Raw genomic sequence first — 19,729 nt, forward strand, 5'->3', positions numbered from 1 at the left:
CAAAAGGGACAACTTAAAATTCTTTTGTCTTTTTGTAACCTTTATGCACACGCAACACATACAGAGCATCATCCCCAGCCACACTGTTGAGGAAAATCCTGGTGTGTTGGAGGAGGGGGCTACCCGACCCCACGCAGACGCACAAACCCAAGTACGAATTAAGAGGCCCCACATCTGTTGCACAGCTCAGATTAAAAGCAAAACCCGTCAGATCACAGACGATCAGAATCCGATTTCTAATTAGAGAACATCTGGTTCCAAAGCCAATGTTTATCCTGACTGGGAATGCAGCTCGGGGTTAAAAAAAAAAAACAAACCAACCCGCTACCAAATGCACCTTAAAGAGTTTGGGCCTTGCCTGGATTCCCTTGAGCAGAGCAGATGGAGTAGCTTTGCAGTTCGAAGGCTAAGCAGTTGTCAGAGGCGTTGGCGGGTTTGTTTTTTGTTTTGCTCTTAGAATTTATCAGCAAGAAGCTGTTCTCGCTGGTCAGGAGGCAAGGCTCTCTGCTGGGGTGGGAAGGGGAGTCTCTTACAGATCTAGACCAGCTATTTCACAGAGCAACAGCTACGCCAGTGTGGAGGCTGCACACAGACACTCACATTAGCATAGTTCCTCGTGGGCCGTTGGACCGGTCGTCTGTAGAGCGGTTGTTGGCAGTGATGTAGCTGCGCTGGACCGGAAGAACAGCTCTGTGCAGCTCCAAAGCTGGTCTCTCTCCCCAGCACAAGTTGGTCCAGTAAAAGATACCATCTCACCCTCCCCGGCTTTGTCTTGCTCATTTGCACAAGGGGGCAAATAAAGTGCGGCAAGGTGCCTGCACGCTCCTGCCACCCGCTTGTGAGCACAGCAAGGAGATGCCACGTGCTCCTCCCTGAGTTAGTGAGGGTGAATGAATTCGGCCCCGTAGTTTTACATTTCCAAAGTGATCGAGGCCCAGCCCCAGCCCCTAACGTCCCGTCTTGTTCCCGCTGTCTGAGGGGGCAAGAGAAAGTGGCCTCCAGCGCACTGAGGCCAACCTGATCTGTTTGCAAGGGACTCCTCTGTGTCTGCCAGCCCATCCCACTGCGTCTCCTCCGTCTGTGTCTCTGGAGCCGCCCAGAGCAGGCTGTACCATGTATATGTGACTGGCTTCTGCAGCGTGCCCCAGGACATGGCCAGACACAGCCTGCAGCTGGTGCACACCAATCCCCAGCCTTCCCGGCTTACTACACTGAGGAGGGTGGCTGCAGCAAGTGATCCAAACTCAGTGGAGAACCTCTGCCGAAAAGGGGCAGGGCAGGGCTGCCGGGACTAGTCACGCCAGATGACTGATCCTGTGGAACCTGTGAATGGAAGGGGGGAAGGCAGATAGCGGGGCTGGGGCAGGGAGTGGGGGAACTCAGGTGTGTTGCAGAGACACTGCCCAAAGCCCTTTTTGAGCACCAGAGCCTCCCAGCTTCGTGGTTTAGCTCAGGAGGAGGAGGTCCCCTGAGAGCGTTCCTGGAGCAATTCCCTAGCCCATCAGTCACTGTCTGCGCACTCTGAAACCTGCGCTCTGTCGGGGATGTGACAGAACGTGGGTCTGTGTGCAACCAGATTATGTGCCTTCTCCTTTAACACCATCCGACTATGGCACAGGAGAGATCTGGAGCACTCGAATTACTGCACTGCAATAATTAGGGCCCTGCCAAATTCACGGTCATGAAAAATGCATCCCGGACTGTGAAATCTGGTCTTCCCCTGAGAAATCTGGTCTTTTGTGTGCTTTTACCCTATACTATACAGAGTTCACAGTGGAGACCAGCGTTTCACAAACTGCGGGCTCTGACCCAAAAGGGAATGACAGGGGGAGTCACAAGATTATTTTAGGGGGGTTGCGGTATTACGGGTGATCTGGGTAACTACAGGCCTGTTAGTTTGACATCTGTAGTATACAAGGTCTTGGAAAAAGTTTTGAAGGAGAAAGTAGTTAAGGACATTGAGGTCAATGGTAATTGGGACAAAATACAACATGGTTTTACAAAAGGTAAATCGTGTCAAACCAACCTGATCTCCTTCTTTGAGAAGGTAACAGATTTTTTAGACAAAGGAAACGCAATGGATCTAATTTTCCTTGATTTCAGTAAGGAGTTTGATATGGGGAATTCCTAGCTAAATTGGAAAAGATGGGGATCAATGTGAAAATTGAAAGGTGGATAAGGAACTGGTTAAAGGGGAGACTGCAGCGGGTCACACTGAAAGGTGAACTGTCAGGCTGGAAGGAAGTTACTAGTGGAGTTCCCCAGGGATCGGTTTTGGGACCAATCTTATTTAATCTTTTTAGTACTGACCTCGGCACAAAAAGTGGGAGTGTGCTAATAAAGTCAGCGGATGACACGAAGCTGGGAGGTATTGCCAATTTAGAGAAGGACCGGGCTATCATACAGGAGGATCTGGATAACCTTGTAAACTGGAGTAATAGTAATAGGATGAAATTTAATAGTGAAAAGTGCGAAGTCAGGCATTTAGGGATTAATAACAAGAATTTTAGTTATAAGCTGGAAGTAACAGAGGCGGAGAAGGACCTTGGACTACTGGTTGATCACAGATGACTATGAGCTGCCAATGTGATATGGCTGTGAAAAAAGCTAATGCGGTCTTGGGATGTATCAGGCGAGGTATTTCCAGTAGAGATAAGGAGGTGTTAGTACCGTTATACAAGGCACTGGTGAGACCTCCCCTGGAATACTGTGTGCAGTTCTGGTCTTCCATGTTTAAGAAGGATGGATTCAAACTGGAACAGGTACAGAGAAGGGCTACTTGGATGATCCGAGGAATGGAAAACCTGTCTTATGAAAGGAGACTCAAAGAGCTTGGCTAGTTTAGCCTAACTAAAAGAAGGCTGAGGGGAGATATGATTGCTCTCTATAAATATATCAGAGGGATAAATACCACAGAGGGAGAAGAATAATTTAAGCTCAGTACCAATGTTGATACAAGAACAAATGGATATAAACTGGCCATCAGGAAGTTTAGACTTGAAATTAGATGAAGGTTTCTAACCATCAGAGGAGTGACGTTCTGGAACAACCTTACAAGGGGAGCAGTGGGGGCAAAAGACATATCTGGCTTCAAAACTAAGCTTGATAAGTTTATGGAAGGGATGGTATGATGGGATAGCCTCATTTTGGCATTTAATTGATCTTTGACTATTAGCGGTAAGGATGCCCAATGGCCTGTGATGAGATGTTAGATAGGTTGGGATCTGAGTTACGATAGAAAATTCTTTCCTGGGTGTCTGGCTGGTGAGTCTTGCCCACATGCTCAGGGTTTAGCTGATCGCCGTATCTGGGGATGGGAAGGAATTTTCCTCCAGGGCAGATTGGCAGAGGCCCTGGGGGTTTTTGCCTTCCTCTGCAGCGTGGGGCATGGGTCACTTGCTGGAGATTCTCTGCACCTCGAAGTCTTTAAACCACGATTTGAGGACTTCAATCGCTCAGACGTAGGTGAGAGGTTTTTCGCAGGAGTGGGTGGGTGAGATTCTGTGGCCTGCGTTGTGCAGGAGGTCAGACTAGATGATCATAATGGTCCCTTCTGACCTTAAAGTCTATGAGTCTATGAGCCTATGACCAGCCTTATTTCAATACCTTCAGAGCTGCGGGGGCCGGAGAGCGGTGGCTGTTGACCGGGCGTCCAACTCTGAAGGCTGAGCCCTGACAGCAGAAGCACAGAAGTAAGGGTAGCGGTTCTACAACCCCCCACAACAACCTTGGCTTTACCAAGAGGATCAGTATCATTATCCCCACTTTACAGATGGGAAAACTGAGTCATGGGGGGGGGAAGTGACTTGCCCAAGGTCACCCAGTAGACCAGTGGCAGAGCCGAGAATAGCTCCCAGGTCTCCTGCCTCGCAGTCCAGTGCTGTATGCACTGTCTCCCATTACACACTATGGTGCAGTGCCATTCACACATCAAGGAACCCCACATCCTGTTGTGTTACACTGGCACATCAGGGTTCCAACACATATTGTCACTGCCTGCCTGGAGATACAGACAGATCCAGGTGCTTAGATACTACGTGGATAAGGGTCATGGAAGAAGTAGCTAGCTAGGAGATGTATATGGGGCTCGCTAGCTTGATAGATAGATGACAGGCCATTGGGGAGCACAGAGTTAAATCCATCCCAGGCCCAGCACCCCAGGCTGTTCCCAGCACTCCTTGCAAGCAGGAATCCAGTTCAGGTTCTTCTTTCTTCTCAGGACAGTGATGGAAGGAGGAGTCCGCCACGAACACCCGGACAGGGTTTGCACTGAGAGGAGCAAGCAGTTCCCACTAAAGCCAATGGGAGCTGCAAGTGCTCAGCACCATTCAGGGCTGGCCTCGTTGTTTGCACCATGTAACATTGTCAGCAGTGATGGTCACCGGTAGATCCACCTGGAACAGATCCTGATGGCTCCCCGTCACTGGCAGGACAACTGCTCCTGTTCCATCCTTCCCCATGGGACCGGCTCCACACAGCCTGCCCCAGTCACGCCCGCCCGTGGCTATGCCCTCTAGGGGACAGGTTTTCTCCGGGTCACTCGCCTGCCATGCTGGCCTGATGTCTAGCTTTCCATGCCCTCCTGGGAGGAGATTGTTCCAAGCCTTCGGAGTGAAGCTTAACTATGCAAGAGGGAACGCTGGCAAGCGAGGGAGTGCCCCTGCGGCATGTGCTCCTGGCAGTCCCAGTGCTGTGCTGTATGACAGCTCCATTTGTTTGAAAAGAGACGAAGGAGGCTGCAAAGTCTTAGGAGAAAGGAGGTGGATGAGATCCAAGACAACCTATCAAGACCCCAGCTGCTCCGTGCCTGGTGATAGGAGAGGAATGAAACAGGCGACAACACTGTAGAAATTAAATTGGTGTGGGTCCCCTTATCCCACCAGAGAAAGTAGAGAACACATCAATGCCCGTAGCCTGCAACTGGCAGCCAGTGATAAGGTAATCCCGGATCCCACCGCAGTGACTTGATGGACACAGGCCATAGGGGAGCACAGGGTTAAACCAGCATCAGCAGCTCATTACAGCCTGGATTCTGGCATTGCTAAGTCCAGCCCAGTGCCGCAGTGACTTGGCACCAGATGGGAGTTCCCCTTTGTCTGTTGCTTTCCAGCCTGGGGTTCACGGCCCTCCCCCTCCTCCCCAGTTCTTCCTAGAGTTTCTTGACATTTTGCATCCATAATTTTTTTGCTGCTGACAAAAATTTGGCCTTTTTTTCTAAACAAAATGTTTGGTGAGAAATTTTTGTGTTTCAGGAAATTTTCAGCTTTTTTTCAGCAGAAGAAGTGAGGACAACAGAGCGCTGGTTGCTTTTTTACTTTTTGGTTGAAAAACTGATTCCCTCCCTCCCCAAAAAATGACAACAAAACCCCCTCCCCAAAGGTGTTGTTTCTTCCCCAGATTTGCACAGAAAATATTCATAATTTCCCAACCGGTTCCAGTTGTTTCTGTATTGGAGAGAGGGTTGTCTCCTGGGGCGAGTGCTGGCAGTCAGGACATTGACTCGGTGGATGACCTTGGACAAGTCACCCGCACCCCCTCCTTGTGCCTCAGTTTTCCCCTCTATGACACAGGAATAACCACATCTCCCTAACCGCAGGGAGCACTTTGAGCACGAAGGCGCCGGGAAGGGCAGGTGCTTTGTGTCCTTTTTAGAGATGCAAATAAATAAGGAACACAAACACCTGTTCCAGGGTGAGGGCAGTTACTCTCTCTCTACAGTACGGCAAACGCTGAGCCTGTGGCCCAAGGATAATACAGCAGGGGTGCATCCCAGCTTTGAGAGCTCCCGGGGAGAGCAAGGGCAGTGGTAGAGGACAGGTGTTAGGTCTGCCTACGGGCGTGTGCTCATCGAGAGGATTGGCTGCGGTGCTGGCCACGCCCCAGCCTGCCCCTGGGAGGTGGGCAATGCGCACAGCAGCACCAGCTGAGCCCTGCTTGGTGCCATGCAGGCACAAGCCAGGGATGCGGGCACAAGCCAGGGATGCGTGGCACAAGCCAGGGATGCGTGGCTGGCTTCTGCAGGAGAGTGTTGGGGCAGAGGACAGTTCCCTGTCCTTCCCCTCCGCATGGCACTCCTGCCCAGGAGTAGCTGTAACAGGGCCCATACGCTGCCCGGTGGCACAGGGCACAGAGCCCTCTCAGGGAGTACCCTTTCCAGGTGACATCTCCGTCAGCATGACAGGATCCGGCCCCGAGTCTGCTCACCGCATCCCAGCCCCTTCCCATCACCCCAGCCCTGGCTGCCCCGGCTACTCACTGGTGTTTGGCGTGAAGGAGGGGTGCCGCGTGGCTCCCTGCGTGACGGCTGGCGGTGGAGGAGGCATGTTGGGGGGTGTCGATCTGGACTGAGTCTTCACGTCAGCTGGTGAGTCAGGCATCGTGGCTGCCTTCTTCTTCTCTGCACTACCTGCAAGGGGCAGAGACGCAGAGAGAGAGAGACAGGTGAGTGCGGTGGATTGGGGTCACCGGGCCACATGGCCAGGGAGGCGGCACCAGCTAAACCCAGCCTGCTGATCCTTCCCTCACCCTGGCGCAGACCTAACGCCCACTGGAGTCAGTGGGCATCTTGCCCTCGTCTGCAATGGTCTTTGGGTCAGGCCCTCAAAGGAGGTGGCAGCCACACACAGACCTCTTTGCATTGCAGCCAATCGAAACACACGTGTTTTGCCTCTCCTCTCTATGGCAGGGAGAGGAGCTTTACGAGTTCCCACCACCCCAAAAGCTGGCGTTTCAGGGCCAGGATGGGAGCACGTTTGCGCCTAACTCTGTCTGGGGCACCCCTCCCATCCTTCCTGAGCAGGGCGAGACTCAGATCACGGAGGGGGCAAGGAGGACGGCTCTCCGGGGCATCCCTTCCTGTTCACTGCAGCAGGGACGCAGTGGATGCAGGGCGGGAGGAGAAGTCTACAGCGGTCAGGCCTGACTGGTGCCCTTCCTGCCCCAGAGGGAAGATGCAATTTCACCCAGTGAGCAGTGAACACGCTCGGGCTCCTGGGCAGACACATTATCACTGGGTCCTACACAGAGCCATGGAGGGCCGTGTCTTAGCTATACCCTGGTCTTGGGGGCTCAGCTTTCTTGTACCTGAGCCCCTGGCCATCCATGAGCTCAGCCTCACAGCAGCCGGGCGTGGCAGAGAGACGAAGGGCGGAGAGCTCAGAAGGATCTAGGCAGGCAGATAGCTGGGGAGAGACGGGCCCCTGGGGATGCGATTCACAAAAGCCAGCGCACTAGGCGGGGAGCCGCCGACGCCAGCCAAGGGAAGATGCCAGCCGGGGTTGGCGCGCAGCCCCACCGCGCTCTCAGAGGCAGGCACGGAGGTCCAGGCTTCAGGGAGGTGTCTAGCACCGAGGACGGATCTCCCTCATAACATTTAGCTCAGTGACGAAGGTACTGATCTGGGAAATGGGAGACCCCCCGCTCAAGTGCCCTTCCCCCAAAGGAGGAGAAGGGATTTGCCGCCTCTCAGGCGACTGCTCTAACCATTGGGCAGTTCTGCTATGGTGCTCCCTCCGTCACTCCTGTTTGAAGCTGTAGCGCTGGGAATAAATAACGAAAGACTCCATGGAACAGGCTCCTGGCCTCCCCAGTCCTGGGCGGGTGCCCTAACCGCCCGGCGACGCAGTCACGCTTGTGCACCCTGGCTCGCAAAGCGTCGCTGGGACAAGAGAGTGGGCAAGCGAGCCCACCAGCACGCGCATGATTCTGCTGCCTGGTGGTTGGCACACTTACCGGGATGGGGGGGACGCGGGAGCCAGCCCCTGCTCCAGGGGCTCATTCGTTATTTGGCTGCAGGATAACAGCTTCAAGGGGAGGGCCCAGGGCCTGACATCAGACTGTCCCATGCCCCAGGGTCAGGGCACTCACTCCCCATTCAAATCCCCGTTAGGTGGAGGGAGGATTTGAACCGGCTACTCTCCCATCTCCCAGCTGAGTTAGAACCACTGGGCTAAAAGTTCCAAGGGAGGCTGTGGTCCTCCTCCTCCGGCCGCCTTGTGCAAACTCGCTGAGCCGATAGGCAGCCTCTGCGCACGCTTAGCGGAGCAGGATTCTCAGGCGGGTTAGGCAACCAAAGGCCTCTCTGCCCCTGCTCTGTGGATTGCTTGGGGGCTCAGGCGGAAGATGGGCATCTGGACAGCCCCAGTGCGTGGGCCCTGAGGCAGGGCCATTGACACCCAACAACTTTAGGTGCTTCCAGGGTTTCAGCAGGTATTTCGTGCATCGTGGTGTTCCCCAAGTTGGGGCTGGGGTCTAACTCCAGCGGCGCGTTCAGCCTGAGGGGACGTGCCCCTGGTACCCAGGAGGTCTGGGGTAGACCTGGGAACTGAACCCAGAGCTCCTGAGTCTCCATGACTGTGCCTTCAATCACAAGGCCATCCTCTCTTGCCCAGCCAGCCCTCTGCCACCAACATATTGTACATACGCACAGCACTGTAGGATAAACATATTCCTCCAGCCACACAACACTGGGTCGTATAGCCATCTACCCACCCCGGAAATCCTGCACCATGCGCACGTCTTCCCGCATACATACTAATGCAGAGTCCACACATCCAGGCGCGTAATACGGCATCTGCACAGACACGCATGCACACACAACACGCTCTGTAGCACACGCGCCCGACACACAGAGACAGCTCTAGATACGTGTCACGCCTGCACACAGCACGCTGTCATCTTGGCGCTCGTCCCTGAGAACCCCTCTCCGCCGCGGCACACACCGTCGGAGCAATCTCCCTGCTGGTTACCTGCCAGTTTGGAAGGAATTGGAATTCTCCCTGGGTCGCCGGCTGGAATGCCTCGTCATTTCCCAGGAATTATGTGTGGAGTTCCAGGAATCGTGCTGTCAGGCCGTGATTATTCACAGATAGTAAATTGGGTTTTAGGTTCCATGCCGCAGGCAGCAGCTCACATATATACAGCAACCAGGTCAGTTCCACTGGTACCTTGAGAGCATCCGTTCACGCGTCATTGACCTCAAACGCTCAAAAATCCCCAGTCAAACCCCAAAACATCAGGGGATTTAAAAGACCTAATAAAGATTCCCTTTCTTTCTTTCTTTCTTTGAGGTTCCCTTTCTTTGCCTCGTGGTTTCTGAGCCTTTAGCCCTCAGAACACGTTTTCTGGCTTTTCTCCAAAACCAGGAGAGGGAAATTTTACCTTTTTTTAAAAAGAGCTGAGATTGTGACATCATGCCAGGATGAGACTAGTGGGGGCTTTAAGAAAACAACTTGACTCACGATAGTCACAATAACACTGCGAGAACCGGCCACACTGCCTGAAGCCCGGCGCCTTTACTGGAAATAAACCCTTCTCTGGATCATTGGGAATAAAATTCCCTGCCCCTCCCACCTCTCGCTTGGCCTACAAAGCCACAGCGACAGAGCTGGTGGAAAGTTTTCCAACACAACGGGTTTCCATCCTCAGAAAATGCCTGGAAATTGAAACTTTGTCGATTCTGACAAAATTTCGTCATGGAAACAAAAAACAAGCGAGCCGAAGCATTGCCCCATTTGACGTCTCTAATGCAGAGCAGCACTGTTGGTTTTTAACAAAGCCATTCAACATGGCGCTTGCCGAACGGAGCGTTTCCGTGGCTAGTTTTAAAATGATTTTGCATTTTGCGAGTTGTTTTCTTTTATTTGATGTTATACCAGAAGTTATAATAGACAATTAAAAAAAAAAGTTGAAAGCTGATAGCCCAACGTGAAACGTCCCTGTTTTAAGTATCTAATGTTGAGACGGTCAGTGGGGGTCAGGGCTCAGGTGTATTTGACAAATTCCAACTGCCAGTGCGCCCCCACCCAGCTGCCTAAAACTAGTTGTGTTTGAAGGTCAGAGATAACCTGTAACCAGGGAGTGATTAGAGAATTCCTTGTCCCTGGGATCCCTGTGAGCTGTTACCAGGGAATATCCTTGTGATGGGGTGTTCACAGCTCCCCCTCCCCCCCCAGCAGTAGCCCAGAAAGGGCTAATGACACCATTGCCAACTTTCGCGCGGTAAATAAGCACCCCGACTTTCGCAATAAGCCAAAAACCAAGCGAATCCCATTTCAAAACAAGGCCAAAACAAGCCAATCCCTAAGAACCCCAAGACTCTGTGTGACTAGATCCCCCCGGCGTGCAATCTGGGCCTGTGGTGGGCCCACTGTGCACCCCTGACTCTCTCCCCCTTTGCCCCTGCTTGCCAGGAGCTGATCAAAAAAAAGAAGCAACAAGCTACAAGCCAAACAAACAACAAGCTACAAGCCAAAAACTAGCCAACAAGCAACTCAGAAGCCAATGAAGCCAAAAATAAGCCCAGTTTCTGTGGTTTTTTCGTGCGTTTGGCATGTCTGGTTAATGAGGCTCCGAAGGAGCCAATTAACCTGACAGGCAACACCTGAGGGAGAACAAGGGAGGAAGGATGGAGCCCAGCTGGACAGGAGCAAGGAGGGCTGGTATAAAGCCAGGAAGAGGGCTTCGAGAGGAAAGAAGGAGAAGCTTTGGGCTCCTAGCTCTCAGGGAGGGGTGTACCAGCCAGATGGTAGAGCAGGGAGTCTGATAAAGACAGAGTAGGAAGCAGACCAGGGAAATAGCAGGGAGGTTTGGGATGGAGGAGACCCTGGCTGCCGGTTGTAGGGTTCCCTGAGCTGAGCCCTGGAGCAGAGTGGGTCGCGTTCCCCAACCAGCAGTAGAAGGGAAGATTGCCTGGGTCAGATCATCCAGTGAGACGCTGATACTCTGGAATGGGGAAACCACAGAGTGACCCAGCCGGGGCGGTGGGGGGCAAGCTGTGGAAAAGGAGCCCCCTAAGCCAGGAAGAGGGATGACCCTGACCCACTGCAACTCCTGGAGCGTGAGACAGAAGGGGGCAGCCCTATTCCCCAGACACAGCTCCAAGGTGAACCCCACAACAATCCCCTGTGGAGGGCAGGGGCTAATGCAGCATATCACCCCAGGTGCCCAGAGCAGGACTGCGCGGCTGTGCATGTCACATCCCTCAAGCTGTCTTTCTCAGCATCTCGACAGGGCTGCGGTTTTCCTGGAACTCAGCCATGGCACAGTTCAGAGGAGGCTTTGGAGTGGCATGGGGACATGGCTGGGCCTGGGGAGGGGGGGGCAGGGAAGAGACGAAGCAAGTAAACAGGACAACTGCTAAACAAGCTTAAGTGAGAGCACCTGCTACTGAGCTCAGCTGCTGCCCTGTCTATTTCTCTCTCTCTCTCTCTCTGCTGTTAGAGAGGATGCACGAGGGTTTGATGGCCTGGCACAAGTGTGGGGGCAGCTGCAGTGGTCTGTCAAAGTGCCTTGTGTCTGGCGGCTCGGCTGGAGCTCTGGTGAGAACCAAAGAAGGAAAGCGTCCCTCTCGCTAGAGGCTGACAAGCGTTTCCTAGAGGTGTCACTGCCTTTATAGGATCAGGAGAACTCGGGGGCTTATTCACATGCAGGCACCGCTGATAAACTAATCTAATGGGCATTCTTAATCCACTGCAACTGTTGTAAGATTAATTGAACCCTGCGCAAGTACATTGTCCAGGCTAAATAAAGCCTGGTCTTATCCAGAGCAAGATGTTATCGGGGCTTGCACGGTGGCCAAAGCTGGGGCTGGGCTTAAACGTGAGGAGAACAGGGTTTTATAGATGAGCTACCCAGGTTCTGCAGGAAAGGGGGCATCCGGCATGGCAAACTGTAGCTCTTTGGTGCACAGAGCAGGCAGATCTCTGTAGTGGGGAGGGGCCACACAATCAGGGTGCGCTCGTGCCAAGCTCCTCACTTCCTCCAAGGTGCAGGAAAGCGCTTAGCAGCCTCCCGAGGGAAGGGCGGCCCACAGGGAGGCTATTCCAACAGCACCAATTAGCCTCGCTGCCCCTCTCATCCTCTGCGCAGAAGATGAGGCAAGCTGTGCCCCTGCCTTCATCAACCTGCCCTTGCCAAATACCAGCCACCGCAGCCACATGCTGGTGTAACACCAACAGACCCCAGTCGTCGGCGGGCGGGATCGAACCTGGGACCCCTGGAGCTTAGTGCATGAGCCTCTACTGCATAAGCTAAAAGCCAACTAGCTGGTAGCCCAGGCTGTAGAGCAGACTCGTTTGATCTCTCTCTTTAAGTGGCCTCTAGATGGGACAGGACACCACCCCCAGGAGGTGTGTGGGTTACTCCGGCACAACCTGAGATGGTGCCAGGCCTACAGCAGCAGGAGGCTGTGATTGCCAGGCCATGGTGGGCCTGTGATTCTACACCCGCGTGCCAAATGGCCGCCTCCATGCAGCACAGCCTCGCACGTACAGTGCGGGTGAGATCACGCTGCGCAGAGGACACCCTCTTATTCTACAAAATGGTGCCCGGCGGGCGCATTCACAAGCCAGACGGGATCGTCCCATGGGCACAGACGGCCTGGGGCATGCAATGCGTGCCTTGCGCTCACAGATGGCCATGAGAAACAGCACCGCACCGCCAGCCCCCCGGCAACTCACATGGTACGCCAGTGCCGCTGAGCCAGAAGCATCTGACCCTTGCCCAGCCAGAGGCTGCATCATCCGCTTGCCAGGCACCCAAGAGACGTGCCTCGCTAGCACAAGATGATGCGGCCCTCAGCCTTTGTATGGAGCTGTTGCTCGCAGGGCTGATAGGTCCTGAGTTCTAGTCCCAGCTCAGATAATGACGCCATCTGGGGCAAGTCACTTAAGAGCCCTGGGTGTGAGTGTGCGGAGAGGAGAAAAGGGCCTTGGCCCTCTCCTGTGCGTCACAGGGACAGCCTTTGCGCTCAGTGAGCTGCGAGCACTAGCCTCTCCAACGGGAGTGGGGAGGGCTTGGGAAGCCATGGGCCCCATGCCATGCTCCATCCAGCAGCTCCAGCCCCCCCCCGGGAAGAAGCAGGCTCTGCCCCCTTTCCAAGGTTGGTGTAGCAGCCTGGAGCTCGCAGACTGTGACCTCTGATTCAATCCTCCTACCTATCAAACAGGGCGTGCAACTGACACCAAGAGTTTTGCCTTAAGTCCCAGGAAACAGTGTCTCATTATTTAGAGGCCAGCTTCTCAAAATCTGGGCAGACGCAGGTTGGGTAATTGCCCGTGCAAATTTACCAGTTCGTTCCACAGCAACCTGATCTACTCTGGCACCACCCAAGTGAATTAGGCACCCGCATGCCCAAGGGCTTTGGAATCCCAGCCTGTCTCACTGGAATTGCGGTAGAGTCACACACTCAGTTACGTGGAGCGATGCAAACAGCATTGTAACAGCAGAGACTGGAAAGCACACGCTCACAAACACGCTTGTGCACCGGAAGATACTGGGCTCAACACTTTTGTTCGGGGCCTCGGACAAGAGCACAGCCATTGAGGCGAATGGACGCGTACATACACCAATTTATTTTTCAGGGAAATTCTTCTCCAGTTAAATCGCTGAGGATCTCTCCCAGACCTCTAAAGTCCCTTCAGAGTTCACGGCCATGGCGGCTCCACCTGTCTCTTCCAGCACTTGAGTGAGACCGCTATTAATTACTTATTTGTAATCAGTTTTAGTGGGACTGCAAGAGACCAGCCAGCCCCAAGAGCACATGAAAGAGGAGGAGGGGTAGCTCAGTGGTTTGAACATTGGCCTGCTAAACCCAGGGTTGTGAGTTCAATCCTTGAGGGGGCAAAAATTGGGGGATCGGTCCTGCTTTGAGCAGGGGGTTGGACTAGATGACCTCCTGAGGTCCCTTCCAACCCTGATATTCTATGATTCTATGAAAGGCAGAGCCGGCCATTCACACCAAGCCTGCTCCCCTCGCACTAACCCAAAAGTTTGCTGAAGTAACTTTGAAAATGCAAACAGCCGTATACTATTCCAGGAGGTGTAATTAGCTTCCCAGACAGTGGATGCCTTGTCTGTTATAGGCCCCTCGTCTCTCCCTCCACCCCCTCCTTCAAACCTCCTCCCCCAGAGCTTTCCCCCTTCATGCTCAGGCAGGGTCAGTTTCTACGTCTGGTGAAAGCTCCCCCCAGACAAAGGGCTACATGTTGTGGAGAGAGCTTTGGAAAGGAGCCAGTGCTGGAGCCTCAGTCCTTCCCCTTCGCTGTCCACAGCTGAGTGCAGGCCAAGAAACACGGGCTTTGGGAGGCAGCTCCAGCTGAGGCCAAGGAGAGGGAGGTGGGACACTGCCATGTTTACAGGCATTGCAGTGACATTCTTGGCAGCTGAGTCCCTCACGAGCCTTAACGGATGTAGCTTCATAGCCCCTGGTGAGGCAGGGAAGGGTCACTCTCCCCATGTCACAGAGGGGAAACTGAGGTGCAGCAAGATTAAACGACTCACCAGGGTCACCCAGGGAGTCTGTGATAGAGCCAGGAATTGAACCCAGGTCCCCAAGTCCTAGATTGGTGCCTTAACCACAAGGCCAACCTTCCTCAAGAGTGTAGTATTATTTATCAGGTGTATTACGGTAGTGCCAGGGAGCCCTAGTCAGGGCTCAGGACCCCACGGTACCAGGCACTGTGCATTATTAGGTGTATTATGGTACAGCCTAGGAGCCCCAGTCATGGCCCAGGACCCCGTGGTACCAGGCACTGTGCATTATTAGGTGTATTATGGTACAGCATGGGAGCCCCAGTCATGGCCCAGGACTCCGTGGTACCAGGCACAGTGCATTACTCGGTGTATTATGGTACAGCATGGGAGCCCCAGTCATGGCCCAGGATCCCCAAGTGCCAGGTGCTCTATGTTATTAGGTGTATAACAGTAGTGCCAGGGAGCCCCAGTCATGGCCCAGGACCCCGTGGTGCCAGGTGTTGTACAAAGACCAAACACAAACACGGTCCCTACCTGAAGAACTTACTTGTGTACACACCTAGAGCTCCGGATCCTCTCCCTTGTCCCAGTGCACCATGGCCCTGTAATGTCCCACAGGGAAACAAGGGGGGCATGGGTAGGCACGGGCTGGCTGAAGAAAGGGGCCTCGTCCCAGTATCTCCAGGGAGGCGAGTGGAGCCGCCAGTGTCACTTATGGATATGCTTGGAAAGTGGAATTCAGGTCCAACATGGAGATTTCATGGAGGGCCCTGCATTCCAGCCCCATTTACCCAGTGACTGGTTCACAGGCAGGCACCCAGTCCATGGGATAGACACCCAGGCCTGGGGTAGCTCCCACAGCTGGTATTTGCTCTCCGGATCACACACCTGCTCTGGGCCTGGCCCACGGGACCAGCTGTGACATGGAAAGTGCTCAGCCAGCCCTAGCGAGCAGCATTTTCACCCCCCGGTGGAAAGCTTGGAACTCACTGTGGTTCCCTGAGTTTGGAACAGGAACCCCTTTTCGTCAATTTCAGCAACGTTCCCAAAATCAAACAGGCTGGGATTTGAAAAGGGTCTGGATTTTGTTCTTGTTTCTTCCCCCCCTTCTTTCCCTTTTGCCACGGGAAAGGCGCAGAAAAGAACAAACCTAACTGAAAACGAAGTATTTGTAGTTTGGGGTTTTGCTGGGGAAAAAAAACGGAAATAAATGTAAAAGACGATTTTTTACAAACATTTCCATTGTTGGCAAAAGGTCCTTTCAAAAACTGATAAAAAAACCAAACGTTGTTTGAAAAATATTAACCGGGTCTTAACTCATGGCACGGGGCTTATCTGGAAATCACCTCGCCAGCCCTGCCTCCTGGCGTATCTGCCATGATAGTCGCCAAAGACCTGCGTGTGTCAGGTGCATCCCCATGGGCTGCTGCAGTTTCAAAGCAGGGCATCTGAACTCGAAGAGGGGCTGCCGTGGGGCAATTAAATATTAGCACCCACAGCCAGCAAGGAAGAACCAATCAATCAACTTCAGGGACTCGTCCCTTGGGCTGTGATTGCAAACCAATGGAAAGACCCTTTTTGCCCCCACCTCCCATCGCCTTCAGGAAATCGCCCCCAGTGCCATCACTTCACCAGGATTAAAGGCCAGCTCAGCAAACCGCACGGAAGAGGGAAGCGTTAGACAGAAATAAGCAACTGCCTGGTGCAGCACTTGTATGCAGGGTTGTAAATGAAACCAACTGGAGGCCAGGCTAGGCATTGCTGTGGCTGCTCGTGAAAAACAAAGCTCTGCAAACAAGGGGCTTAGGGTGGAAATTATGACCCAGCTTTAGCCACGGCAGAGCACATGGTGCTGGGAACTACCAGAACTGATGTGCTTGGCAGGAGCTGAAAGATAACTTTCCAGTGCGTTTCACCCCTACCTTTAAAAGTCAATCCCCTTTAATGGTGACATGGCTGCAAAATCAATTACTCCTTGCGGATCAGCTGATGTCCAACTGCTGTTCTAATGCCCCCACAGGGATGGAAACCAGCGGTTTATGCAGACAGGGCATTCGGAGCAGGAAACGAAAGGGAGTGAGGGTTTTTGCCGCTAGTTTGGGGCTCACTCACCCAAGAGGCATGGACGTTTTCATTCAGAGAATGGCCTCTACCTTTCTCCCTGCCCGGAATCCTGCTGTCTCCCCTGCTAGATCTCATAGAAATTCTAAGTTATTGTTGTATCCAGGGGCTTGGGGATGCAAAACGACACACTCCTGGCATGCCAGGAGCCCCACCAACTTCCCTGGAGCAGACGGTAACTGGGTCTCAGCCTGCAATGCTCAGTCACACTCAGCCTTCCCCTCCGCGCACTCCCGAGCCGAGCCGCACCTCCCTGTTAAAGCCAACAGCAGCTCAGGGTGACAATCTCCATGGGCTGCTCGCCTGAATCAATGGCCTACAGAGGCTGCCACGGCTGACTGCACCGCAGGTGAAAGGAGCCGAGTGCCTGGCTCACCTCTGGATGCCATGGGGCACAATGGGCTCACATGATCGCCAAGGAAGGCTCCAGCTTCTGTGGCAAATCTGGTGAGGTTGAAAGGCAGCCTTTGGTTCCAAGGGAGAGGGGGTCGTCCAAGCCCCACCACTCCAGAGACACTGGCCCAAGCGGGAGGGTAATGGATGTCTGAGCGGCAGGAGGATTTGGAGGTGACAGGCAGAGATGATGGGGGAACAGATGCAGGCTGTGCTGAAAAGGCAAACATCAGGTGGGCAACACTCCTGTAATGGCCCTCGCCTAGAGCTGCAATCCAGTGCTTCGGGAAGGGAGTCGTTCTGGAATGGCAGTGCCCTCTTCATTGGTAGGGTGGCAATCAGCTGCTTCGATAAAGCCCACGCTTAGCCCCACTCCACCTGGCTTGGCATGTTGGTTTGGCCTGAAAATTACCAGATTTCCTCCAAAGGCAAAGGAGAAAGGGCCAGGCCCTCAGCTGGTGTCAATCAGTGGGGTCCATTAACTGCAGTTGAGTTCTGCTGATTGACCCCAGTGGTGGATCTGGCCTGAGAAGCTTGAAGAACATCAGTCAGACCACCTTCAGTCCCAGGCCATGGAAAAGGGACTTGGATTCACAACTTGGACTTTCATCTTATGATGCTCAGTCCCCCAGTGGCTCCAAAATGGCTGGTTCCTGGCCCCACCGACCCAACCCCTGGCCTGTTTTGTACCTGCTCAGATGAGTGTGTATGTTTGTGATGCAAGTAGGGCAAGATGTCCACAGCACTTTGCTTCCTGGTGCTGAACTGCTGGAGTTCAGTGAATGATGGGCTAAGCCTGGGGGCTCTTGGCACCCTGTGCCCCGGGTAAATTCAGAGCATCATTATCTCCATTTCCAGGGGGGAAACTGAGACACAGAGCAGGGCTGGACCCAAGCACACTGTGGCTGGGGGGCGGGAATTGGCATCCGAGGCAGAATTAGCACTCGGGAGCTCCCGTGTCCTACTCAGCTGCTTACACTACTCCCTCAACATGGGCTTTGGCTGCAATCCAACCCAGCTGCACTGATCTCCCCAACATGGCATCGAGTGGATTATCCATTCGGCTGTGGATGGTCAATGAGCTATTTCTGGTGGACTGGGGAACCATGAGGAGACTGGGTTTGTGCTGCCTGCTTTTGACGAGGTGGGTTGCATTTAATATTTGCCCTGTGCCCCGATGCTGCGGAGATGGGCGCTTCACAGGTCATCCAGAGCTCCCTCTGGAGTCATCCCATTGACTAGGACGGGATTCCTCATGCGCACCAGTGCGGGGAAGGGGTTCGAAACCTGGCCCTGAGTGAGCATTCCCGAGGCTCAGCACGGAGCCTCCGGAGACAGAGACAGAAAGGGCCATCTCTCAGCTCTGTCTTTCTTCTCCTTCCCAGGCTCTGGGATCCCCACCGCTCCTCCGCAGCTGCACAGGGTCTGTCCCACTGGCTGATGACGCTGGGAACGTGCATCGGTCAGGACACAGAGCAGCGACGCATCAGCCAATGCACGGGGGAGCAGGGCTGGGAGTAAGCAGGGGTCATTTTCACACAGTCCCTTTTCTGAGCCCAGCCACGCTACGGAGAGAATTGGTGCTGTGGGCCAGGGAGGGTAAGTGAAGGCAGAGAGTAGCCTAAATGATGGGTGCAGCCAAAACAGCGGACCTTCCCTAACAGGGGAAATCAGTCAGTACGTGTCAGTAAGATTCTAGGTCAGGAGGGCCCTGATTCTGTGCTTCAGGCCCTGGGACATGGGGCTCTGGTAGGAAATAGATTGGGTAGTTGCAACCCAACCCCTTGCCACTCTGCTTTTGGAAGTGTGGAGGGGCGAGAGGGATCATGTGAAGGACTGCTCCTCCTTCTGCCCGATGGCCGCATTCCTGCCCACATCGGTCCCTGGGAACCAGGCCTGGCATGGAAAACTGAGCTCCACACGTTTCCTGCTTTATTTATAAATACCAGCCTGAGTGACAGCACAGAGCCAAACAGCAGCTGAGAGCCTCCCGTGGCAGATGGGAACCAACAGAAGTCCCGGCACGTCCAGGGAGCTGTCATCTGCAGAGGCTTGGGAGGTTTAAAGGAGACGTTGGGTTTGTAATGCAGGCAGGCGGGGACATCTGTGCGGGTTGAGGGGGGTGCAGCTGTGAATGCAGGTGGTATGTTAGCATGCTTGCACATGGGTACGGCCATGGGCCAGGTGATGAGTCTCTTGCTCACACTGGAGTATCTCACTCCTCAGCTAGTGCCACTGAAATCACTGGTGTAAGATGATACTCGGTGGGGAAAAGGGTATAGGAATCTGTCCCTAAGTGTACATCAGTGTGAGTGTGCAAATGTGTACATACTCTGTGAGTGTCAGTCCATCTGCATGTGAGCACGCATACATACATCTAAACTGCCTGCCGCCCTAAACAGATCTCCCCGCTCTCCTTGGATTCTACTCCAGGGAACAGACCCGCGAGGCCATTCAAGCACTCATCATCCTTTGCCGTGAATCGCTGGGCAAGCCTCCCCCCCGCGTGGGAGACCATCAGATGTGACCGAGTCCTTGTGCCAGCCAGCAGCAGAGACAGGACAGCCACACACACTGATTAGCACAAGCGGCCAAATTCAGCCTGGCTAGCGCCCGGCACCGCCCTAGCGCCCCCCCACTGAAGTCGAGGGGATTGCGTGGCGGGTAACTGCATGGCTCACACGTGCGTGTGTTCCTGTGTGCACGTGTACAGTGCATGTACCGTGTCAGGGGATGTCAGCGCACATGCCTGCGTAATGGTGTGCATGGCGGGACGGCCATCACGCCCTCTTCCCCCTTTCTTGACACACACGTTCTCAAGACTAGATGGTCACAATGGTTCCTTCTGGCCTTGGAATCTAGGAATTCCTCCAGAACCCACGGCACTGTGAGGGGAACAAACATTTGTTCATTTCCGAAGCCTTCGTGGTCAAGCCCCAAAGAATTCCAGATTTTCTTTTCA

General features: G+C 53.8%; 1 protein-coding gene across 6 annotated transcripts in view; it reads right to left on the reverse strand.

The window, feature by feature from the left end:
- The window catches only part of CBFA2T3 (CBFA2/RUNX1 partner transcriptional co-repressor 3), a 72,576-nt gene that overhangs the window by 26,392 nt on the left and 26,455 nt on the right, over positions 1-19,729 (reverse strand). For all 6 annotated transcript variants that reach the window (XM_084645136.1, XM_084645135.1, XM_084645134.1 and 3 more), the window contains one exon: positions 6,257-6,406. In XM_084645136.1, the coding sequence (XP_084501262.1) occupies positions 6,257-6,377 (121 nt within the window). In that variant the 5' untranslated portion in view covers positions 6,378-6,406. The remainder of the gene's footprint in view (positions 1-6,256; positions 6,407-19,729) is intronic.

Source organism: Lepidochelys olivacea (assembly GCF_965140295.1).
Source record: "Lepidochelys olivacea isolate rLepOli2 genome assembly, chromosome: 12".
NCBI lineage: Eukaryota > Metazoa > Chordata > Testudines > Cheloniidae > Lepidochelys > Lepidochelys olivacea.